The sequence below is a fragment of the Microtus pennsylvanicus genome, chromosome 4 (assembly GCF_037038515.1).
Source record: "Microtus pennsylvanicus isolate mMicPen1 chromosome 4, mMicPen1.hap1, whole genome shotgun sequence".
In the NCBI taxonomy this organism is placed as follows: domain Eukaryota; kingdom Metazoa; phylum Chordata; class Mammalia; order Rodentia; family Cricetidae; genus Microtus; species Microtus pennsylvanicus.
This window is the reverse complement of record NC_134582.1, coordinates 47,975,159-48,000,018: the sequence shown is the minus strand read 5'-3', so window position 1 is coordinate 48,000,018 and position 24,860 is coordinate 47,975,159. Positions and strand designations below refer to the sequence as shown.

Here is a 24,860-nt window from a genome sequence, read left to right as displayed (position 1 = left end):
GATGTTGGTTCACTAAGCACCATGGTCGGTTAAGCTAGCCTAACCTATAAAACTAACAAAAGCTGGGGCTGGAGAGATGGCTCAGAGGTTAAGAGCACTGACTGCTCTTCCAGAGGTCCAGAGTTCAATTCCCAGCAACCACATGATGCCTCACAACCATCTGTAATGAGATCTGGCGCCCTCTTCTGAGCAGAATGTTGTACACATAATAAATAAATTAATTAATTAAAAAAAATAACAAAAGCTTTTCATTTGATCAGATATAACCTGCCAAAAGAGAATCTTCCCAGAGTTAGTGTTGGGAAAGGCTTTTGTTTTTGTCTTTTCAGAATTAAGATATCCAGCTAAGGAATCTGAAGACCACTAGACAAATGAGACATCCAAAGAAAAAGGACAAATCATCCAGAAAAAAAAAGTCTCAAGAATCAGAGTAGCCGGGCGATGGTGGCGCACGCCTTTAATTCCAGCACTCGGGAGGCACCACCTAAAGATGGGCTTTAGACTACAAACTGCTCAGAACAATTTCAAGGTGGCTAGTTGAGATGATCCAGCCTAACAAACTGCTCTAGTCAGGACTTGAAACAAGCCCTCCACTTTCCCATTATGCAGAGACTGGACAACAAATGATACAGCTACCTCTTCCAGGACTTGACAATTAACCCAAATTTTTCTTTTCAGGATCCCCTAAAGATGCCTTTGCCCCCAGACAGCAGGAAGTAAATTTAAGAACGCAACACCCACATTCTTCCCAAGAGGTAGGGTGGGTGGTTTTTGGTCTTTCATTGGGTTATAGATGTTTATCATTGTGAGTTGTTATTGGTAATCGTCAGGAAAAAAGCTAAACAAAGAAAATTAGACTCAAGGTTCTTATTTTAAAAAGAACAAAGGGGGATATAGATATGATAGGAGGGCTGGAGAGATGGCTCAAAGGTTAAGAGCACTGACTGCTCTTCCGGAGGTCCTGAGTTCAATTCCCAGCAACCACATGGTGGCTCTCAACCATCTGTGATGAGATCTGGTGCCCTCTTCTGGCCTGCAGGCATACGTGGAGGCTGAACATTGTGTACATAATAAATAAATAGCCGGGCGGTGGTGGCGCACGCCTTTAATCCCAGCACTCGGGAGGCAGAGGCAGGCGGATCTCTGTGAGTTCGAGACCAACCTGGTCTACAAGAGCTAGTTCCAGGACAGTCTCCAAAACCACAGAGAAACCCTGTCTCGAAAAACAAAAAAAAAAAAAAAAAAAAAAAAATAAATCTTTAAAAAAAAATAGGATAAAGCAGTAGATTATTAAATCTACTTTTAAAAAGCAACTACTAGTTTTAAATGTTTTACGTTGGATTGCAGTTTTGTATATTGATACAAATTTGAGATTGTGTTAGAGTACACTGTACATACATTTCTACTCTTGTTCAAGTTATTGTACCTATGCAACTCACTTAATAATGTAATGCAAATTTCTAGTCCTCTGGTCTACAAGAGCTAGTTCCAGGACAGGCTCCAAAGCCACAGAGAAACCCTGTCTCGAAAAACCAAAAAAAAAAAAAACAAAAAAACAAAAAAAAAAATTTCTAGTCCTTGAAAATTATTATTACCAACTGTTTAGGATAATAAGGAAATGCAGGTTAGTAGTTAATCAATTATTATAATCAAACTTGTAGTCAAATTAGGTATGTTTTCAAGGTCAAACAAACACTTCAGAGATGTTTTAATAACATAGGCTCTTTTGGGGGGCTGGAGAGATGGCTGAGTGATTAAGAGCATTGCCTGCTATTCCAAAGGTCCTGAGTTCAATTCCCAGAAATCACATGGTGACTCACAACCATCTGTAATGAGGTTGGGTGCCCTCTTCTGGCTTGAAGGCATATATTGTATACTAAATAAATAAATATTAAGAAAAAAACATAGGCTCTTTTTTATGACAATGAGACATGTCTGCTTCTGGCAGTACCAATCTACTTCAGAGAAGATAATGGGCTTCGAAGAAACTCCACATGAAGTTTACTTTCTTTGTGGCAAAATAAGCCACTGGGCAAGAAAATGTCCTTGCCTCAACTGCTGACAGTATGCTGTCCTAATTGGACAAACAGGACACAAAAGAAAGTGACTGCCAAACATTGTCAAAACAAGGAGGGACAGGGCTGGAGAGATGGCTCAGCGGTTAAGAGCAGTGGCTGTTCTTCCCGAGGTCCTGAGTTCAGTTCCCTGTAACCATATGGTGGCTCACACCACCCATGATGAGATCTGGTGCCCTCTTCTGGCCTGCAGGCAGACATACAGGCAGAGCACTGTATAAATAATAAATAAATATTAATTAAAAAGAAAACAAAAACAAGGAGGGACAGCATTTCAGAATATCCTGCTTCACAGAAAAGTCTGTCGGATATACTAGGCCTGTAGGCCAAAGATAGATGCCCCAATGTTGCAGAGGAACTTTGGGTGACTGTCCAGGCAGCCTGCTGTTTCTGTTATTTCTCATACTTTTTGGAAGCCTCTTGCTTGTACTTCCTGCTTACTTAGTTAATATTATTTCCTTCTTGGGTCTCTGAGGGAGTTGAAGACTAGATAGTTATCATTTCCCTTTTTTACTTGACACAGAAACCAAGTTATGATAGAAAGTAAATTAGGTACTTTTGACTCACCAACATAGGATAGTTATGGAGTATTTTCTCTGAATTTGTCAAATGCAAATGGACTAGACATTGTTGATGTATTTATTGTTTGTATATATTGTATATAGTTTTCCTTATATTAGTTATCTAGCTTTCTTTTTTATTTTAGACAAAAAAAGGGGAAATGTAGTAATACTTCTTTTGTATTTTAATAAATAAAGCTTGCCTGAAGACCAGAATGCAAAACAGCCACACTAGTCAGCCATACAGGCCAGGCAGTGGTGACACACTAGTTAGCCATAGAGGGGTGGTGGTGCACACCTTTAATCCCAGCACTAGAGAGGAATAGAAGGCAGGATGAGTCAGGAACTCGCCCTCTTTCAGTCTGAAGATTTAAGAACTCTCTAGAGGCTTGGCTGCTTTGCTTCTCTGATCTTCAGGTTGAACCCCAATATCTGTGTCTGGGTTTTTATTATTCGTGCACCATGTAAGCAATAATAAGATGGAGATCTGACCCTCAGACCCAGAAGGGAAGGCAATAGAAAGGGAGGAAATACACCAGAACTTACTTTGATAAAAAGTAGTTGAGGGCACAGTTGCGAGTTGGTCTCTGTTGCCTCTGCTCCGAGCCTCACAGTTTCCTCACCCTGCAGTCACCAATGGAAGAGGTAGAGACAGTAAAGTGTGCCCACTCATGGGGGGGTCCCCAAAAAGTTCCTCTATGTTTATCAACAACTTGTGGAGGAAATCGGGGTGAAGGCTGAAGTCTCATTAACACATGAAGACCTGCAGCTCCAAGGGAGGGGTGGCTGAGGTCGGGGGAGGGGCCTATGCTGCTCCAGGCAACCGGCCCTAAAGGTGGGAGACCGGCTCTGCCCCTCTCAGTCTGGGAGAGAAGGGCGTGGCCTCCTTGAAGGCTTTGGGCTGAGAGCCTCCTCTCTGATTCCGCATTGGGTCAGCGGCTCCCACAGCTCTGCCAATGAGGAACAAATGAGATGGGCTGTTGATTTTTCCCTCTTGGCCATTGAGAATTTTCTCACATAAATACTGAGACCGGCTCTGCCGTCTCAGTTCTCTGCCCCTGTCCTGAGCTGGCCCTGGTCCCCTGGGATGGACAGAGCCATGGGCCACTTGCTTATGCTGTGGGTGGCTGCGGGCATGTGCTGTACCACCTTCGGTGCCTCTGCGTGGTGAGTCCTTTCCCCAGCCCTCATTCCCCAAGGACGCCCGGCCTGTCATCATCCCTGTTCACCTCGGTTTTTCTTTTTGGTAGGTCAGTGAGCAATTTCCTGGTAACAGGTCCTAAGGTAGGATGTCTTTCCGTCCCTGCTGATTTTATCCTCTGGGGTCCCTGCTAGACTCTTCTGGGGAAAGAGAAGGGGAGGGGCAGTTTTAGACCCTCTTATGGAGAAACCTAGCAACGCCTAGTTTTTGTGTTGTTGTTTTGTAGTGCCCAGGGTTGAACCTAGGGCCTTGTATATGCTAGGCAAGCACTCTGCCTGAGCAATGTCCCCAGGCCCCAGTGTGGTTTTTTACTGGGAAATTTTTATTTGAGTCTGCCTTCTCCCCGACCCCACATGGCCCATGCCCAGGGAATCTCACAGCCCTTTCCCCTGGCACAGGCCTATCTGACTTATGCCACCAGTGTGGCCTTGGGTGCTCAGACTGGCATGGAAGAGTGCAAGTTCCAGTTTGCCTGGGAGCGATGGAACTGCCCCGAGCATGCTGTCCAGTTCTCCACCCACAACCGGCTGAGGGGAGGTAAGTTTTCACGGGGCCACACTGCAAGGCGGGCTTGTACACGTGGGTCTATGGCATGTGTATGCATGATGGAACGTGAAAATGCCCGGGGCTGCTGAGACACTGCTTCCTAGGGTGACCCTGTCAACACCAGGTCGGGGGCACGGGCGTCGGACCTGCTCAAAAGGAGTTTCGTACCATTTATTTATTTACTAGGGGGCATGCCGCGGTGTGTGTGTGTGTTTGTGTTTGTGTGTGTGTATTTGTGTGTGTGTGTAACTTGCAGGAATTTGTTCTCCACTTCTACCATGAGTCTGGGATTGAACTCAGGTCATCAAGCTTGGATCTAGGGCCCTGACCTGCTGAGCCATCTCCAGGCCCTCGGAGTGTTCTGAGTGTTCTGAGAGTTAAATGTAGCGAACAGAAGGGTCTTGTTACAAATGCTGTTGTAGGTTTTCATGCACATTGGCCTTGTGTGCTTGTTCATACTCACCTTGTGTGCTTGTTCATGCTCACCTTGTGTGCTTGTTCATGCTCACCTTGTGTGCTTGTTCATGCTCACCTTGTGTGCTTGTTCATGCTCACCTTGTGTGCTTGTTCATACTCACCTTGCTCTGATTTGCATGAAATGCAGTAAGAAATGGAGACAGGCACCCACGGAGCCCTCGAAGGTGATGCATTTGCCCCATTACCATAACATCCTACTGATAATGCAGCTGCAAGATCTGAATGAGTTTGCCTCAGGCTGCTGTGGTGTGTGTGTGTGTATGTGTGTGTGTGTGTGTGTGTGTGTATGACATGCGTGTGAGTGAGAGAGAGATGTGAAGGGGTGTGTGCATGTGAGTGAGAGAGATGTGGAGGGTGTGCGGATGTGTGTGTGTGGTGTGGATGTGTGTGAGATGTGGAGGGGTGTGTGGTGTGAGATGTATGTGTGGTGTCTGTGTGTGTGTAAGAGAGAGAGAGATGTGGAGGTGTATGGTGTGTGTGTATGTGATATGTGTATGTGTGTATATGTGTGGTGTGTGTGACGTGTATGTGTGATTTGTGTATATGTGTGTTTATGTCTGTGATACATATGTATTATCTGCATGTGTCTCTGTGTTGTGTGTTGTTTACATGGTATATGTGTGGGTGTGGGTGTTTATGTGTGTGTGCACACGTGCACAAATGCTTTCAGTTAGTTGCAGGAGTTTGTATGGGAACCCTTTTGTAGAAACGATAGAGTTGTTGGGGAGAGTTGGGGGAGATGGATCATGCAGGTAGACTAAGAAGTGTTTGTAAGGTAAGACCTCCGGGGCCTGGGGATGGCTCAGTGCGGCACAAGCCTGAGGACCTGGTCCGGACCTGGGTGTGGGACACACACCCGTAATCCTCCTGTCTCAGAGAGTGAGCTCCAGATTCAGTGAGAGATCCTGTAAAAGTAAGACATTCTAACAGAGGAAGATGCCTGATGTTCACCTTGGCTCTGTCTACACACACAGACACTTATGGACATGTGCGCATGCATACATACATACATGCAAAGGGTGTGTGTCCATATGTACCTGTGTGTGTCCACACACTATATAAATACACACCACACACACACACACACACACACACACGGCCTCCCTGCCCTGTGTTCAGAAATAAAAGGTCTTTCTGGACTGCCTACGCCAGACCTGGGCGGGGTCTCGCTGCCTATATTCTAGTGGACAGAGGTCTAGGCTGGACTCGGAAGAGCGGCGTCCTGATCTGAAACCACAGCTGGCCAGTAGCCTTAGTTTCAGAATCCCCTGAGTTTCTGCTTCCCATCCGCAGGGTGGGGTGTCCATCCCTGCAGGTGGGAGGTGGGCAGGGACACAAAGCCAGCCTTCTTCCCAAGGCCTCACCTGTGCTTCTCTCCAAAGCCACGAGAGAGTCGTCCTTCCTTCACGCCATCCGCTCTGCTGGAGTCATGTACACCATCACCAAGAACTGCAGCATGGGTGACTTTGAAAACTGTGGTTGTGATGGGTCAAAAAACGGAAAAACAGGTAAGTTGGCCTTTGATGGAGGCGGGAAGAGGCGGGGACCTGGCAGTGGTGGCGCACACCTTTAATCCCAGCACTCAGGAAGCAGAGGCAAGTGAATCTCTGTGAGTTCGAGGCCAGCCTGGTCTATAAGAGCTAGTAGTACCAGGACAGGCTCCAAAGCTACACAGAAACTCTGTCTTGAAAAACAAAACAAACAAACAACAAAAACAAACAAGGAGATTGGGCCTTGAGAAGGCTGGGAGAGTTGAAGACCAGCCCTGGTACAAGAATAGCTTCTCTTCAACCAACCAACGCTCCCCAACTATTTACAAAGCCCTACAGGACTCAGACCTGTCACTAATGAGGGTGGAGGGGACTCTGACACCGTTGTACAAGTGCAGAGGTCTAGAATGTGTGAGTAACTTCCGGGACCATCCAAGTCATCATATGTATCCATATTTCTGGTGGGCACAGAGGACTTACTACTGCCCAGACTGGGCTTGGGAATCAGACCCCACCCATCCTTCCCAAATACCTCCATTTCCCCATCTCACCTTCAGATACACACAGCTTTAGCACATCCTCCCAGGGCTCTGGAGGATGGTTCAGCTGTCAACTAAACAGAACGCCGCTCTTTCCCTGGGATCTAGCTGAGCATTGTATTGAGAACCCTTTCTTTCCTTGTGTGTAGGTGGCCATGGCTGGATCTGGGGAGGCTGCAGCGACAATGTGGAATTTGGGGAAAGAATCTCCAGACTCTTCATGGACAGTCTGGAGAAAGGGAAGGATGCCAGAGCTCTGATGAACCTTCACAACAACAGGGCTGGCAGGCTGGTGGGTACAGCTTTGAATAGCCCCTCACGGTCACCAAGAGCTGGCTCACCCCAGTGCCATTCAGGAAGAACTGAGGCAGTTGTCTCTGTTTTCTGATGACAAAGCCAGTTAAGTCCCAGACAGCGGCTTGTCTAAGACACTAAAGTTGATAAGAGTCAGGCCTTGCGAACATGCAATCCATTTTATTTTATTTAATTAATTATTTTTTTGTTTTGTTTTTGGTTTTCGAGACAGGGTTTCTCTGTAGTTTTGGAGCCTGTCCTGGAACCAACTTTTTTAAAAAAATATTTATTTATTTATTTGTTATATATATATATATATATATATATATATATATATATACACACACACACACACACACACAATATTCTGCCTGTGTATATGTCTGCAGGCCAGAAGAGGGCACCAGATCTCATTACAGATGGTTGTGAGCCACCATGTGGTTGCCGGGAATTGAACTCAGGACCTTTGGAAGAGCAGGCAATGCTCTTAACCACTGAGCCATCTCTCCAGCCCCTGGAACCAACTCTTGTAGATCAGGCTGGCCTCAAAATTACAGCAATCCGCCTGCCTCTGTCTCCTGAGTGCTGAGATTAAAGGCATGCACCACCACCACCCAGATGTGATACATTTAAATACCTTTTTTGGTGTGCTTGTGTTTTCCAAAAATGGTTCTTTTTTTAGGTAGCCCTGGCTTGCCTGGTACTTCACTGTATAGTCCTTGACCTCACGGCAATCTTCCTGTCTCAGCCTCCCGAGTGCTAGGATTACAGGCATGAGCCAGCCGTCAGGCCACATCAACAGAGGTCTATTACTGTCCTAACGCCTATCTGGGATTTGAGAGGTTGGGACTGAAGAATCTGTCCTTCAACAAGGTCTCTGGTGGAGTATGTTATAAACTCAAATCTGGAAGCAAGTTGGACTTAGAACAAAAAACACTGAAATTTTCCTGTGAGCTTTCACCTGCTTGTCCTGGTCACCCTGGACAGGGAGAGGCACTTTCGAGACAGCTACAACCCCTGCCTGGAGAGCAAATAGATCCAGACCCCTTCTCTCTAAGAGGGTGTGGGGGAGACCCGGGGGAGGGCTACAGGTCACCACAAATAGTCTAGCTCCAGGCTTCTTTTTAGTTTTTCGAGACAGGGTTTCTCTGTGTAGCTTTGGAGCCTGTCCTGGCACTAGCTCTTGTAGACCAGGCTGGCCTTGAACTCACAGAGATCCACCTGCCTCTGCCTCCCGAGTGCTGGGATTAAAGGAGTGCGCCGCCACCACCATCCCCCCCCCCCCGGCGTTATTATTTTTTTAATTCCTATTTTTCTTCTTTTTTGCCTGAATTTGACAGGATAATTTCTATTTTTTGAGGTGCTAGAGACTGAACTGTAGCCCCCACATATGCTAAGCCAGCCCTCTACCCTTGAGCTGTATCATCAGCCCCAATCTTATCCAATATTTGCTTCAGGGGGCCAAGAACGCAGTGAAGAAGTGCTGGGGTAGGACCAGGAGCCTAGGTTCCTGGCTGCAGTAACATTCTCAGCACTTGACCAGATCTCCATCGGAGGAAGCATTCAGATCCTTAACTCCTGAATGTTCTCCTTGAAAAGATCTGGGAAGGGCTTAGGAGACTCCCCAGTAATCCCCACAGGTCTCCAGAGTCAGAAACCACCTCTCTAGAATATTCCATTTGGTTGCTAACCGCTGGCCTTCTCTACCAAGAGTTATTCTTTGTGTTCTCTCTTCCCCCAACTCCTTCATTCACTCTCTTTTCTCCTTCTTCCCCTCCCCCTCCCTCCCTCTCTCCCTCCCCACTTTTTCTCTCCCTTCCTCCCTCTCCCTCCCTCTTTCCCTCCCTCTCTCCCCCCTCTCTCTGAAGGCAGTGAGGGCCTCCATGAAGAGGACCTGCAAATGTCATGGCATCTCAGGAAGCTGTAGCATCCAGACGTGCTGGCTGCGGCTGGCCGATTTCAGGGAGATGGGAGACTATCTAAAAGCCAAGTATGACCGCGCGCTGAAAATTGAGCTGGATAAGCGCCAGCTAAGGGCTGGCAACCGAGCCGAGGGCCGCTGGGCTCCCACAGAGACCTTCCTTCCCAGCGCAGAGGCCGAGCTGGTCTTCCTGGAGGACTCTCCTGACTACTGCTCCCGCAATGCCAGCCTGGGCATCTATGGCACAGAGGGACGCGAGTGCCTGCAGAACGCCCGCGGTGCGTCCAGGTGGGAGCAGCGCAGCTGTGGGCGCTTGTGCACCGAGTGCGGGCTGCAGGTGGAAGAGAGGAAAACAGAGGCCGTGAGCAGCTGTAACTGCAACTTTAAATGGTGCTGCACCGTCAAGTGTGGCCAGTGCAGGCGGATAGTGAACAGGTACTACTGCACACGTCCCGCTGGTAGTGGCCGGCCCCGGGGTAAGGGAAAGGGGGGCGCTAGATAACACCACCACAAATTCACTTGCCATTCAGTTGGACGACAGTGGAGGTGGGGGACACAGCTTCTGGCCTAGCGGACACAGACTGGAAAGCAACTGAGACATCCATCACCACAGGGTTGGTCTTATGAGAGCGGCCATAGATCACAGAGCCTGTTCACAGAGCTCAAATCGGAACCTGCTTCTCTGACTTGTGCCCCGCCCCCCTCTTTCCTGCGCCTTTACTCCTGGACTTATGCAGCTTCTTAAAAGAGGAGTTTGCTTTGGAGTGCACATCCAAAGGACCCTCAAAGAATTTGTTCCGTCCAGCTGTGCTGCTGGGAGTTGGAGGGAAGAGAAGCAAAAGGAAAACAGTTCCAGAGTTGAGGTGGTGGCTCAGTGGTTACAAGCGCTCATTGGTTGACCTTCCAGAGGACTCAATTCACTTCCAGGCACTCACTTCCAGTTCCAGGGACTCCAATGTACTTCTCTGGTCTCGTTGGTCAGCAGGCACAAATGTGCACAGACATCCATGCAGGCAAAATATCTATGCATATAAAATAATAAAGTAAAAATTTAATTTAAAAGGATCAGAGTTTTGTTCAGACTTGGGAAGGAGCGCCCTTCCTCACTTCTGACCCATTGAAAGCCCTTGATGAGGGGCGTGGGCGGGGACCAGCTTCTCCGACTGTGAGCTGCTTAGTGTGCTGGGGGTTTCCATCTGCTTATACACTTAGAAACAGGTCCCCTGGCTAAACCTTAAGGAAACCAGGACCCAGCGTGATGAGAGCCAAAAGGACAATGAGTGGGCAGGTGACCAGGACTCACCAGACAACATCCTAGAAGAAGAGTACTTCACCAGAGCTATAGAACATCTCGACTCTGTTATTTTCCCAAATTGGAAACTCAATGTCATTTGTAATAAATGCTTCTAGGATTTATTGAGACAGGACTTTTGTTGTAAAAAAAAAATTTGTTTCTTTTCATGTGTGTGTATGACTGTTTTACCTGCATGTATGTCTGTGTGCCACATGCCCGTGGAAGTCAGCAGGACTGGAATTACAGGTGGTTGGGAACCACCATGTGGGTGCTGGGAAGTGAACTCAGGTCCTCTGCGAGAGCAGTTGGTGCTGTTTTTTGTTGGTTGCTTTGTTTGAAGACAGTTTCTCTGTGTGTAGCTCTGGCTGTCCTGGAACTTACGCTGTAGACCAGGCTGGCCTCGAACTCACAGAAATCTGCCTTCCTCTGCCTCCTGAGTGCTGGGATTATAGGTGTGAGCCTGGTGTGGTTGGTGCTCTGAACCACTGAGCCGTCTCCCCAGCCCTAGGACTTCTCTTTTTCGGTCTTTAGACAGGGTCTCTCCAATCCAGACTGGCCTCTCCTAAAACTCAAGGATGACCATGAACTCTTGACCTCCTACCTCCACTTTCAGAGTGCTGGAATTATCCCCATCACACCTGGTTTATGTGGTGTTGGGATCGAGTTTAGGACAGCATATGCTCCTAGGCCAGCTCTCAGCCGGTTGAGTCATCCTCGGGCCTCAGCTGGGACCTTTTCCTAAGCCCTTTAGAAAACCGGGGATCACCAGGCTATGGAGAAAATGGAACACTCAAGTGATTTCAATATTTGACAGGAAGTAAAGTCAAAACTGAGTGTGGCGGTGCATGCCTACAGTAATCCCAGCACTTGAGAGGCGAGAGGACCAGAAGTTCAGCTATAAAAGGAGTACGAGGCCAGGCTGTCTCAAAAACCAAAATAAATAAATACAAATACAAACAAAAAAGGGAAGTAACAGGAAAACAGTGCACCAGATTTGGGTGTTATTTAAGTAGAATTTAGGCAACTTTGGGGAGTGAGGAAGTCCTCTGAACTTGGACCACATCCTAGTGTGTTTACTGTCTCAACTGCCTCGGGTGTCTGTACACCAAGACCCGGGTCCCAGGGCGGTAGTCTAGGAAAGCTGTGGATTCTTCTTCCCCTGGTTACACTTTTACTTCTTCAGAAGGTCGCCTCTGGAGGAGGGGTAGAATTCCCTTAAAGAGCTGCCGCCTCTTCCCCAAGCCTCTGGGTTCCTTCCTAATTGAATTTCACAGCCAGAATGACACTGGTCCGGATCCCTGCGGGAGGTTTAGGGAGGTTTAACAAGTGAGTAAGCGATCCCCGGGAGCGGGCGGCAATCCCCAGGAGCAGGCGGCGCTCCCAGGCATTTAAGAACAGGATACTTCTGTTTCTTTCTTGCCTACAATAAATATTTTTGCTTTGTGCACGTGCACGCAGGCGCCCGCAGAGGCCAGGAGACTTCCGATTCCTTTGGAACTGGGGGAGTGGGGGTTAACAGGAGATTGTGAGCCACCCGCTGCGGGTGCTGGGAACTAAATTCAGGTCCTCTGCAAGAAGAATGCAGATTCTTAACTGCTGAACACAGTCTCCAGCTCAAATGATCAGTTCATTTTAAAATTGTCTGTGGTGATGAGAGTGAGATGGCCCCTAAGGAAATCGGCATCACAAGAGAAACAAACCACAATGGTTCCTTTAGAGTCTGGTCCAGCCTGACCTCCATCACTTCTAGTTTGAAACCCCACATGTGTGGGAGGTCAGACACAACAGGAAGTCCATAGACACGCTTTCCTCCATGACCCGCTTCAAAACAAGGGGTAAAAAAGACACAACGGTAAGGACAGAGAACGGCAGTGTGGCCAACGTGGGGCTGTGGTGACGGTGGCGGCGAGAGAGGAGAAACTAGAGGCTCTGAGTAGGCGGCCAAAGGAAAGGTCATTTTCCTGGGAAGTAAAAACCAAGGCACAAAAATTACATGGTCCCGAGTGTCGACCTGCAATAAACACGGATCTCAAAGTACCCAGCCTGACGCCTGATTGGAGGTTGTGATTCCGTTAGGGAAATGAATAAACTCGATTTTTCTCCCCGCATCCCTAACAGAATTTCCATCCCAAGGTCCAAGACACCTGCTAGCTTGACATCCCACCCCCAACCTTCTGACCCTCATGTTAAATTCATACACCCAAATAATGGGGCGGTATTCAGAAACAAAACTATCGCTGCTGCCTTGTGGTCTCTGTGGGGTAATAGAAGAGTTTTCACCCCCTCAAAAAAAAAGCCACAAAAAAAATAATTCTGGGCACCCCGACCCCCTGCAGCTCACAGTCCGCTGATGTCTTCTCCCGAGCCCCGCCCCCATCCATCTTGCCTCCAAAGCCATCAATCATCACTGACCAGTGTGAACCTTAGCGCCAGAAACTAAAGGAATTTAGATTTCTCCACATCCATCACCTTCCTGTCACTGTGGCCCATCCAGCCTCATTCAGATCCACCAGTTACAACCCCAACCCCTTCCCTGCAGGCTCACCGTTGACAAACCGGCTATCGTTAAGGTGGCCGAAGGTAAAACTCACGTGATCAACAGGTTCAGGATTGGAGGCAGGCAGGTGGACTAGGTTCAGTGCAACGTCTTGAGAACCTGCTGAGAAGGGGATCGATTGGATGAGGGAAACTTGTTCCTGAGCCAGAATTTCACCAAGTCCAGACCCTCATCACTGTACCTGGGAAATGACTCCTGTGTTTTCTGTCCAGACTAGAAAATACACTTATACTAGCCACGGGCCCCCATAAGGCTCTTTCTCCATTGCCTTCTCCTCCGCCTTCTTCCCATCTGAACTCTGATGTAGATAGAATTAGGGACTCCTAAAGAAAACCCTGAAGCCATTTTCCAGAGCCTGCCATAGGCTCCCACAGACGTAGCCTCAGCTAGCAGTTAGGTGATCATTCAGGGTTCAGGAACCACAATAGGAAGGGACAAGTGGCAAGTGTTTAGCAGACACTCTCTCCTCCAGTCTTCAGAACATCTAATTAAATTGTTGGAATGACTGGGGCTCAGGGTATAACTCAAGGGTGGAGTACGTGCTGTGCGTGCTCACAGCCCTGGGTTCAATCCCCATAACCCAAAACACATCAAAGTTTAAGAGTTACATTCATTTCCCTCTTACAGCGGCTCAGAGCGGGCAAGTACCCCAACCCAAGAATGACAACAGGGAGGTGGATTTGAATTCAAACCTGTCACCTCATAAATTCAAATTCTTCCCTTTGCAGTCAGTCACTCCGCTGTGGGGAGCCCCAAATCTCCAGCAACACTCTAGCCACCCCGACAGTTGTGGAGTAAAGATCATTCATATGCAGTGAGAGGTGCCCTCTTCCTCTTTCTTCTCCAAGTGAGAGCAGTAGAGTTCCCAGCCTTTCTCCTGAAAGAAAGCCTTAACTTTTGATTTGCAAAAGCCTTCCTTAGAATGATAAAGCAGACGGCCTGGCCCCTGCTGACTTGGGTCGGCAGAATTCTAGTTCTCCAAGGGACACTCCGAGGGGGGAAAGAAAACCAGAAAACCACTGAGCGTCGGGACTTCATTAGAGGTCAAAGTTTCAAGAGAGGACGTCAAGGGAGGGTGTTTATTTCAGAAGACAGAGGAAAGGAGCACAGGCTCCCAAGGGAAAAAGGGAATCCCTAGCTGCGCAGCACAAACTGCCTGGAATTCTATTGGCGACAGAAGATCCAAGGTGAAGAAAAATAAAATGAAAGCAAGGACAACCTCGAAGGGTTGAGACAGACCTCGAAGTCCCTCCTCCCACTCCTGTCCCTACCGCAGGGAGAAAGAACCCTGCATAGCAGGGGAGAGAATAGACCCCGACCCCTGAGCAATCTCCGTGCCTGGTGCTCTGGTCATCCCAACCAGGCTGCTCTTCTTAGGGTGAAGCAACGGAAAAGGAATGTGTAATATCCCAAGGGAAGCAGAGGGCTCGGACAGATAGGGGACATGGATGAGAAGTGTGGTTGGTGCCGAAAAGCCGTGTGGTTGGTGCACCAGATGTCTAAGAAGTACCTACGGGCAGAATTATGGTGAAAACCAGATAGTCAAAGGGAAAGATTATTTCCGTAGGGCTCGGAGAAATAAAAAAAAATCATAGTTACCTGATTCTGATGTTAAAACATTCAGTCAATAATCTTGCTATAGCACCCATTCCCAGCTGGGTGTGGTGTCACATACCTGTAATCCTGGCACTTGGGAGTCAGGAGCAAGAGGACCAGGTTATGAACTTATGGTTATTCTCAGTTTCTTTTTTTTTTTAATTTTATTTTTTTTTTGTTTTTTGTTTTTTTTTTTTTGTTTTTTTGTTTGTTTTTCAAAACAGGGTTTCTCTGCGGCTTTGGAGCCTGTCCTGGAACTAGCTCTGAGTGCTGGGATTAAAGGCATGCGCCACCATCGCCCGGCTTTTTTTTTTTTTTTTTTTTTTTTTTTTTTGAGACAGGGTTTCTCCATAGCTTTTGGTTCCTGTCCTGGAACTAGCTCTTGTAGACCAGGCTGGCCTCGAACTCACAGTGATCCGCCTGTCTCTGCCTCCCAAGTGCTGGGATTAAAGGCGTGCGCCACCACCACCCGGCTATTCTCAGTTTCATAGTGAGTCCAAGGCTGACCTAAGCTACGTCTAGACTGGCTCTCTACTTTCTGTTTTTCTTCCTGCCTCCCCCCCTCTTCACCCCCCACACACACTTCTTTCTTTCCAGGTGTTCTCAGGAGGCACAGGCAGATCAAGGCCAGCCTGGTTTACAGAGCTACTGCCAGGTCAACAGGGCTACACAGAGAAACCTTGTCTGGGGAAAGAAGAAGAAGGAGGAGCAGAAAGAAGAAGAGCAGGAAGAGGAGGAGAAGAAAAGAAAGTTAAGGAAAGAAGAGCAGCAAACTACACTCAAACTATTTTGGGTTTGTTGATTGTTCTCCTGTGTTTGTTTGAGACAAGTCCTTGCTAAGCACCCCAGGCTGGCCTTGAACTAGAAATCGTTCTGTCTCAGTCCCCCAAGCTCTGAGGTGACAGTTAGGCACCTCCTATGTATCCAGCTGCACACCTTGTCTTGAAAGACCATGGGGGAGGGGATGCCAGTCCTTCCCTCCCTGTGGCAGGTGTTTGTAAGACATGTGCCCATCTGCACGTGAACCCGCGGGTTCAGCCTTGTCTTTTAAGGCCCTGTGTTCTGACATCCACTACTCCTACTTCCAGAATAGCCCCAAACGCTGCAGGTTTTTCACTAATTAGCTCCAATAGGTTGTCCATCCCAGCCAGAGAGTTTAACTGCCAGCTGTTATCAGCTGGAATTGGCCCAGTAGATCAACCCCAATCACCAAGGTCCTCATGTGCTGGGAACTGGAGGTGGGATGGGGACAAGGATGTGACATTCACTTCAGGGGTCCTCTGTTCTGGGAGCCACAGCTGGCCGTTGAATCTTGAGTACTTGAACATTTAGTCCCAAGCTGGTGGTACTGTCTGGTAAGATTTAAGTGCTACAGGCTCACTGAAGGAAGAATGCTGCTATAGGTAGACTTTGAGATTCAAAACCCTCCACCCCTTCCTATTCACTCTTTCTGTTTCCTGCTTGCCCTAGAAGATGTGAGCATTCAGAATCCAGTTCCTGGCATAGTGGGTGCCACTTGCCGCCACTCTTCCCCACAACAGTTGACTCATCCATCAGGAACCATAAACCGATATAAATCCTTCTGTAAGTCGCTGTGTTTTGTCTTAGCAACACCACAGAAAAGTAACTAACACAATGAAAGGCCTAATAAAATCCAGCAGCTGAGCTGGCTCTTCGGAGTCACCCATGACTCCACGCTCTGCTCAGCTGCTCATATTTGGTCGCCTTCCCTTGGTTTGTTCTCCGGCTCTGCTTTGCTCTCCATCACCTTCACCTCCACTCTGGGTTACACCCTGTATCTGGGTTTTGCACTAATCCAGTAACTGTCGGGTCTGTTGTTGTTCCTCAACTTGTCAGGATCTCTCTCTGTAGCCTAGGGCCCAGTGAGGCCTGGAACTCATTTTATAGCCCACGTTGGCCTTGAATTTATGGTAATTCTTCTGCCTCAGCCTTCCAAGGACTGGGGTTGTAGATGTGGGTACCATAATTGATTTATTATAATAAATTATACGTGTGTGCACACATACATATGTTTGTATATGATCGCTTTAGCCTACTTCCTTGCCAGCCCATCACCTTTCCAAGCACAGCTATTCTTAACTTACTTCCCCTATTTTATTGCTTGCTCTTGCAGCTCTAGCCAGGCCAGGTTACGATATTGCCTTGCACATATAATTTCTACTTTATTTCTGCATCCCAGCTGAGTGCCTTTGTCCCATGTACCTGTCCAACTCCGAAGACTCCTTGAAGGGCCACCTATTCCTTGACCTTGTGTTCCATTAGTCAGAGAGAACTACACATTATTTTATTGCCTATGCAATGTGTTCATGTCTCTACAACAGGTAGAGCCAGGTGTGGTGGAACTTGGCTGTGATCCGGGTAGAGTCAGGATGATCCAGAGTTCAAGGTTTCCCTCAGCTACAGAGCAAGCTCTAGGCCAGCAAGAGCTACAAGAGACCCTGTCTTTTTTGTTTGTTTGTTTGTTTTCTTGAGACAGGGTTTCTCTGTGTAGCTTCAGAACCTGTCCTGGAACTCGCTGTGTAGACCAGACTAGTCTTGAACTCACTGAGATTCACCTGCCTCTGGCTTGACAGCTGAGACTATATATATTTTTTCAGCTATTTTATTAATCTTTATTTTATGTGCATTTGTCTGTGTGAGGGCATCAGATCTTAGAGTTACAGACAGTTGTTAGGTGCCATGTTGTTAGTTGCTAGAAATTGAACCTAGGTCCTCTGGAAGAGCAGTCAGTGCTCTTAACCACTGAGCCATCTCTCCAGCCGTAGACCCTGTCTCAAAAACACAAACAAGCTGGGAGGTGGTAGCGCGCCTTTAACCTCAGCATTTGGGAGGCAGAGACGAGGATCTCAGTGACTTCAAGGCCAGCCAGTGCTACTTACACAGAAAAATCCTGTCTCAAAAAAACAAAACAACAAAACCCACAAACAAACAAACAAACAAAAACCCACAATAGAGCTCACATACCTCTCTCAGAGGTAGGACCATGATGTCATAGTCAAAATCCCACTGTACTTCAGTGGCCTCTGGAAACACAGTAATCTTTCTTGGTTTAGGGCTCTTGTTAAAAGTGCAATTATCATGGCTCATCCATGACTCTGAAAAGTGTCCTGGATTCTTGTTTGTTCTATTTTGTAGTTTGAGGGATCCAGCCCAAGGCCTTGTGCATACAAGACAGGTGCCCTACCACCAAGCTACATCCCTAGCTCATCTCTGTTTGTTTGTTTTTAAAGTTTTGCCATGTAGATATGCTGGCCTGAAACTGGCCATAGATTACAACTAGCCTCAAACTTGCAGTAATGGCTCTATGGCAAAGGATCTGAGCTCAGATCTCTGGGCAAGGTGGCACACCATCTATAATCCCAGCCCTGGGCAGGGTGGCACACATCTGCAATCCCAGCCCTGGGCAGGGTGGCACACATCTGTAATCCCAGCCCTGGGCAGGGTGGCACACCATCTATAATCCCAGCCCTGGGCATTGGCACACATCTGTAATCCCAGCCCTGGGCAGGGTGGCACACATCTGTAATCCCAGCCCTGGGCAGGGTGGCACACATCTGTAATCCCAGCCCTGTGGAGGGGAAACCAGGCAATCTCCTGAGCTTCCTGACCAGTCTAGCCCAACTGGCAAGCTCCAAGTTCAGTGAGAGACCCAGTCTCAAAAAAATAAGGCCATGAGCAACTGAGGAAGACTCCTGATGTTAACTTTCGGCCTTCTACACTCATGCTCATTCATGTGAATACTTACAAACACATATGTACATCACACACACACAAACATACATGGGCCCCATGTATGTACATGGGCTCAGCAGGTAAAGGCACTTGCCACTCAAGCCTGATTGATGAGCTTGAGATATCTGGAACTCAGATAAAAGTGGAAAGAAAACCACTCCATGTTGTCCTTTGACCTCTACATAAACTGTGGCAGGCTTCTATCTCCAGTCATGCACACAAACAACATAATGATAATAATAAATACATGCAGCTATATATTTATACACTCTCAACAAATGCTCGGAAGCAAGCACAGTTACACCCATAGCAAGGCCATGAGATAGGCCTTCTAAGGGATGAGAGACTCTGTGGGGACCAAAGCAGCAAACATCTATCTGCCTGGGAAAAGCAGTGCCCAACCAAGCAGTAAGAGGAGGGCTCAGCTCACTGCAAACCAGCTCCAAAAACAAAAAGGCACTTGCTGCCTTCTGTTTACCTATGGGCTTTCCTTTTTAAACAAAGTCTTGCTTCTTAGTGGAAAGGTAAAATCATGAGGTTTGTGGGGGCAGAAAGGGTTTTGTTTCCCTGCTGACAATAGAGAAAGGCCTTGTCCACTGAGTCTTGGTCAATCAGGTGTGGGGTTGGGGAGGACATTAGAGGGGAAAGTGGGAGAAATAATTTATTACTTTCTCTCTCTCTCTCTCTCTCTCTCTCTCTCTCTCTCTCTCTCTGAATCCAGGTTGGCATGTGGCACGAAGCAATAAAATTCTCTGCCCTGAGCAGAAGAGCCATAATCAGTAGATGAGCTATCATTTAGCAGAGGAGGAAATTGAAGTTTCATTTCCTTCCTTTGGTGGCACCCCTTGAACTGGGTTGATGACACCATTCACTCAGTCAGCATGAGGCCTGCTGTACCAATTTTGTTTTGCAAAACAAAACCAGTCATGGTCAAACTCAGTTGGTCAATTCCATAGATTAACACAAGAGGCTCCTGGAAATCCAGACAGCTGGAAGGGCTGGGAAATGATGGGTTAATCCGGGGTCAGCATGACAGGGAGCTTCATGAGGTCTTTTAGGTCCCTGACACCATCCATGTCCTCAACACTCCCAGGGCATCCCTCTCTCACCTGTGTCCTCAGCTTGACGCTGTACTCTGCAGAGTCTGAAGGCTAGATAGAGGCTAAAACTGTGCTTCCCCTTTGTGCATATGATTCTTCTTACATCAAGGCTGGGGACAGTGGTGTGGTAAGGGAAAACCTGACAAGAATTCAGAATCCATGAGAGCACACACTGAGAGGACTGTTCGTCAGGGCTCTCTAGAGGAACAGAACTGACAGAATGAATCATAGCATGACCGATTATATATATATATATAAAATATATATGTATAAAGGAAATTTATTAGCGTGGCTTCCAGGCTGTGATCAGTTTCATACATGTGTGTGTTTATCTAATGACATGAGAGACATTAATTCCCCAACTCTGAGAATCCAGTTGTTAATCAGTCTGCAAGACTGGATGTCTCAGCTGATCTTCAGATCCATGAGCACTCTGAAGAAGTCGACTCTAATACTGGTGGATGGAGAGCAAGAGCAAGCAGGAAAAAGCAAGAGCTTCCTTCTTCCCTGTTCTTTATATAGGCTGCCACCAGCAGTGGGCCCAGATTTTAGGTGGGTCGTTCCACTTTAAATGATTGAATTAAGAAAAATCCCTCACAGGTGTACCCAGACACTTGGGTTTTAGTCAGTTTCATACATGTGTGTGTTTATCTAATGACATGAGAGACATTAATTCCCCAGGGTTGGCAAACAGAGACAAAATTTTTTTTTTTTTGGTTTTTCGAGACAGGGTTTCTCTGTGGCTTTGGAGCCTGTCCTGGAACTAGCTCTGTAGACCAGGCTGGTCTCGAACTCACAGAGATCCGCCTGCCTCTGCCTCCCGAGTGCTGGGATTAAAGGCGTGTGCCACCACCGCCCGGCAGGCGGATCTCTGTGAGTTTGAGACCAGCCTGGTCTATAAGAGCTAGTTCCAGGACAGGCTCCAAAACCACAGAGAAACCCTGTCTAGAAAAACAAAACAAAACAAAACAAAAACAAAAACAAAAACAAAAAAGTTTTATACACATAAGTGAGACCATTGTCTGTTTTGTTTCGGGATCCCCATGACAAAGGAGTTAAATCACTCGGGCAGACTCTCATGTTTGAGTGTAGCAAAGATAAAGCCTCAAAAAGTATCAGCGCGAACATGAACGAATGTGAAAGGTCAGAGGAATTTAGTGAATTATATCTGTCTGTCAAGGGAAATTATGATGAAGGCCAGGGGCACTAACTCTTCTCTGGATGGGGTCTTCACTTGCACAATGTCACACAAAGGCCTCCATGGCTTTTATATGGCTTGGTTCTGAGGGTCCAGACTGACCCTAATGCTTGAGCAGAAGCTCTTAACCCACTGAGCCATCTCACTAGGCCTATTTGGGTTTTGTTTGTTTGTTTTCTTTTAATTTCAAAATTTTATGTGCATGGTTGTTTTGTATGCATATATTTGTGGAATACATAGGTGCCTGGTGCCCACTGAGGCCAGATGAGGGCATTGGATCCCCTGGGACTAGAGTTACAGACAGTCATGAGATGCCATATAGGAATCAAACATGGGTTCTCTGAAAGAGCAGCCAGTGCTTGCTCTTAACTGCTGAGCCACCTCTTCAGCCCCTAATCCCAGTTCTTGACCAGCACAAGTTGGCTAGTTTTATGTTGACTTAACACAAAATAGAGAATCTGAAAGGAGGGAACCTCAACTGAGAAACTGTTTTCATAAGATCTAGCTATAAGGCATTTTCTTAATTAGTGATTGCCATGGAGGGCCCAGTCCACTGTGGGTGCTGCCATCCCTGGGCTGGTGGTCCTGGGTTCGATAAGAAAGCAGGCTAGCCTGGTATCATAGCGCACACCTTTAATTCCAGAACTTGGGATACAGAGGCAGGTAATCTCTGTGAATTCAAGGCCAGCCTGGTCTACAAAGTGAGTTCCAGGACAGCCAGGGCTACATAGTAAGGCTTTGTCTCAAAACAACAACAACAACAAACAAAAAAGAAAGCAGGCTGAGCGAGCCATGAGGAGCAAGCCAATAAGCAGCACTCCTCCATAGCCTCTACATCAGCTCCTGCCTCCGGGTTCCTGCTCTGTTTGAGTTCCTGCTTTGACTTCCCTCACTGATGGACTCTGTAAACTGAGATAAACTCTTCCCTCCCGAGTTGTTTTGGTCTTGGTGTTTCTTCCCAGCAACAGTCATCCTCACTAGGACCCCACTCAATTTGAGTTCCCTTAGAAACATATCAGGACACTGCTTTTAATTTATTATTTTAAAACAGGATCTTATGACTCCTAGGTTGGCCTGACGCTGAACATGTAACCAAGGAGGTGATAATCTTGAACGGCTTGTCTTTTTGCCTTTCCCTCCCAAGTATGACTCCATGCCCAGCTTTCCATGGCACTGTGGAATATTCCTTTACACTTGTGAATAATATATGTCGTATGCTATGACTGGTTTAATACAAAAGCTGGCTGGCCAATAGCTGAGCAGAATAAAGTTAGGCAGGAGAACCAAACTGAGAATGCTGGGAGGAAGACGGCAGAGTCAGGAATCATCAGCAGATCCAAGGAGGAGCGAGATGAGTCTGCCACACTGAGAAAAGGTACCAAGCTACGTGGCGGAGCACAGATGAGAAACATGGGTTAATTAATTAATTAATTAATTTTTTTAAAAACCATACATCTTTTTATTGTTAAGTCAAAGAGGTATCAAAATTAAAGGCAAAACTTACAGGGTAAGACTTAACAAAACTACTAAGGAGCATCAAAGGATGTGAGAATGGAACTAGGCGCAAGGCAATTATGAATCAATGAACACAGGAGAGGGAGAGGGCAAACAGTGAGACTGTGCTGAAGACACTAGGGGAGAGGACCTGGCGTTACTTCCATCTCTCACAAGCGTCTAGGTAAATGAATAACAGGATAAGATCTCTAAACTCCGCTATGTGCTTAGGAATCATCCTCCCCATTGGCGCTGTCTCTGTCATCCTCTCCTTCCTCAGCTGCTTTTTCATCGTCCTTGATCAGCTCCAGCTGATCATCCCCTCGATCCTCATTGTCGTCATCCAGCAGGTCGCCCTCCTCGGCAGTCATCTGCGCCCGCCTCAGACTCCATCTCGACATTCGTCTCGTCTTTCTTCACAGAGGCACTGCTCTGCTCCTCCTCCGACTTCTCATTCTTCATCTCTACTGCTTGTTTGCTTTGTTCTTTTTCAATCTTTTCCAGGCTTTCCAGCAGAGAATCCACTTTTTGTTTTATCTGAGTGAGCTCCTTCTTAATGGCCTGAAGGTCATCACCTTTCAATTTTCCGGATTTGGAAGAAGAGCCCCGTTGTCCACTCTTTGAATTGAATCCACTTTTGCCCCTCCGAGAGGTGTTTCCAGAAACACGTTGGCGTTTAGAAGGCACCACCGCTCGAGCAATAGGAGGAGGAGGAGGAACACGCGCTGGGTAGTTATACATCCTGTCATAATAATCCCGTTGAAAGTCATAGTCCAAATCAAATGAGGAACTGAGTAGAGGGGACGGAGAAGGGTGTTCTGGTACTGACCCGTACATCTCCGCTGCAGATCGCTTCACACCTGCTTTCCCTCGGTTCACTTTTGGCTCTGCAGCCAGATTAATATCTAAAACCTGGCCAGCAATCATTCTGCCATCCTCTCCAGCTACAGCTGCCCGGGCATTCCTTTCATTAACATATTGGACAAAGGCAAAGCCCTTATGCACAGAGCAACCCACAATTTTGCCATACTTTGAAAAGATTGCCTCCACATCAGACTTCTTGACCACAAGAGTATTGAGATTCCCAATGAATACACGGGAATTCATGGATTGGGGATCTGTCTTGTTGGTAACGTTGCTAGCCGTCTTCTTTGTTGATAAGGTTTCTCACAAAGCTGAAATGTAGCTGAAGATCAAAAAAATCTCACGGGAGGAAGGAGGAGGAAGAGACGGCCGCTCCTGCTGCAGGTCCGTGCCGAGACCGAGGCTGCAGCGGGCGGGCAGCGCACGACCGTTCGCTCTCTGTCTCTCCACAAAATCATGGGTTAATTTAAATGTAAGCATTAGCTAGTAACAAGCCTGAGCTGTAGTCCAAGCCTTTACCACTAATATTAAGTTTCTGAGCGATTACTTAGGAGCTGCTACTGGCACAGGAAAACTCTGCCTACCTGGTACTGCACCAAACCCAGGACTTCATGCTTGCTAGGAAAACTCTCCACCAACCAAGCTACACCCCTAGCCCCTGCACACTGTGGTTCCTCTGCCCTGTGAAATGCTTCGGATTCCAGAGTCTTGCAGCAACTATGAGGAGGTCAAGTGTATTTCCAGCCAACCTAAAGAGATGAAGGGATCAAGACCGGGGGAAAAAAGGTAAAGACATAAAGCTATAGAAGGGGAGAAAAGCGCCATAGGAAACCGTGGAACTGGGATGTTGCTATGGTGACATAGCCTGCAGGAAGTCCTCCCTGGGCTTGACACCCAGTACCACATAACCTAGATGCGGTGGTGAGCGCCTATGATCCCAGCATCCTGGATGAGGAGAATCATGAACTCATTGTTATCTTCTGCTACACAGTGAGTCTGGGACCGGCCTGGAATACGTGAGACCCTGACTCAAAAAGGAAAAAGGGCCGGGTGGTGGTGGCATATGCCTTTAATCACAGGACTCTGGAGGCAGAGGCAGGCGGATCTCTTGAATTAGAGGCCAGCCTGGTCTATAGTATAAGTACAGGATAGTCAGGGCTACATGGAGAAACCCTGTCTCGAAAAACCAAAACTTAAAAAATTAAAAAAAAAAGAAAAAGGAGAAGGGAGAAAAGGAAAGAATAAAGAAAAAAGTGAAATAAACAAACAAGAAAATGAAAATGGGGCTGGCGAGATGGCTCAGTGGGTTAGGGTGTTTGCTACCAAGCCTGATAACTTGAGAATTCCGAGAATCCACATGATAAAAGGAGAGGACTAATTCCCAAAGCTTCTTCTACAGCACCGGGACATTCACCCCCACCCACCCACACCAAATAAACAATAAATGTTAAAAGGAAAGGAAACGACTGTAGCTGGACGTGGTTGCTCAGGCCCCAGTCCCAGTATCCAGGCAGCTAAGACCGAAGGACCAGAGCCAGGATACCTGAGATGTTGTCTCAGAAACAGGTGAACAGAGAAAATGCAAAGGATGGACCCCAGCAAATGTCAGAGCAAACGAGAGGTGCCGGGACGTGCAGCGATCTACGGCCAGTCTATAAGAAGAGGCGGGTTTCTCGCAGCTGCACAGTGACGTGAGTTCACTGATGGGCCATCGTGACCTAAGGCCACATCTTGGCTTCATGTAGGACATGTGCTGTGTTCCTCTTGAGGGTTGTAAAGTTTCTGGGGAGTCTACAGCTGGCTCAGCTTCCAGCCTTTGGTTGGGGGAGGGGTGTGACTGCCACCTCACAAAGACCAGCACCACCAAGAAGGAAACGCTTGTTTCTGAAGCTTCCACCTCA

The 24,860-nt window shown here is 47.3% G+C and overlaps 2 protein-coding genes and 1 pseudogene across 2 annotated transcripts in view; 2 read left to right on the top strand and 1 right to left on the bottom strand.

Annotated features, from left to right (window-relative positions):
• Positions 1 to 24,860, top strand: part of Kif20a (kinesin family member 20A) — a 464,558-nt gene that overhangs the window by 365,179 nt on the left and 74,519 nt on the right. The gene's annotated exons all lie outside the window — the stretch shown is intronic.
• On the top strand, positions 3,723 to 9,694 carry Wnt8a (Wnt family member 8A). Its single transcript, XM_075969025.1, has 6 exons — positions 3,723 to 3,802; positions 3,886 to 3,919; positions 4,235 to 4,373; positions 6,242 to 6,367; positions 7,038 to 7,180; positions 9,051 to 9,694. Exons 1-6 carry the CDS (start codon positions 3,723 to 3,725, stop codon positions 9,603 to 9,605), a joined length of 1,077 nt encoding a protein of 358 aa, XP_075825140.1. The 3' UTR covers positions 9,606 to 9,694.
• Positions 22,037 to 23,408, bottom strand: LOC142847855 (heterogeneous nuclear ribonucleoprotein C-like; annotated as a pseudogene).

Bases quoted from the DNA above. Each gene is read 5' to 3' on its own strand.
- Wnt8a (XM_075969025.1), top strand. From the start codon at position 3,723: ATGGACAGAGCCATGGGCCACTTGCTTATGCTGTGGGTGGCTGCGGGC. The intron at 3,803-3,885 runs GTGAGTCCTTTC...TCTTTTTGGTAG, and splicing joins ACCTTCGGTGCCTCTGCGTG to GTCAGTGAGCAATTTCCTGG. The intron at 4,374-6,241 runs GTAAGTTTTCAC...TTCTCTCCAAAG, and splicing joins CCACAACCGGCTGAGGGGAG to CCACGAGAGAGTCGTCCTTC.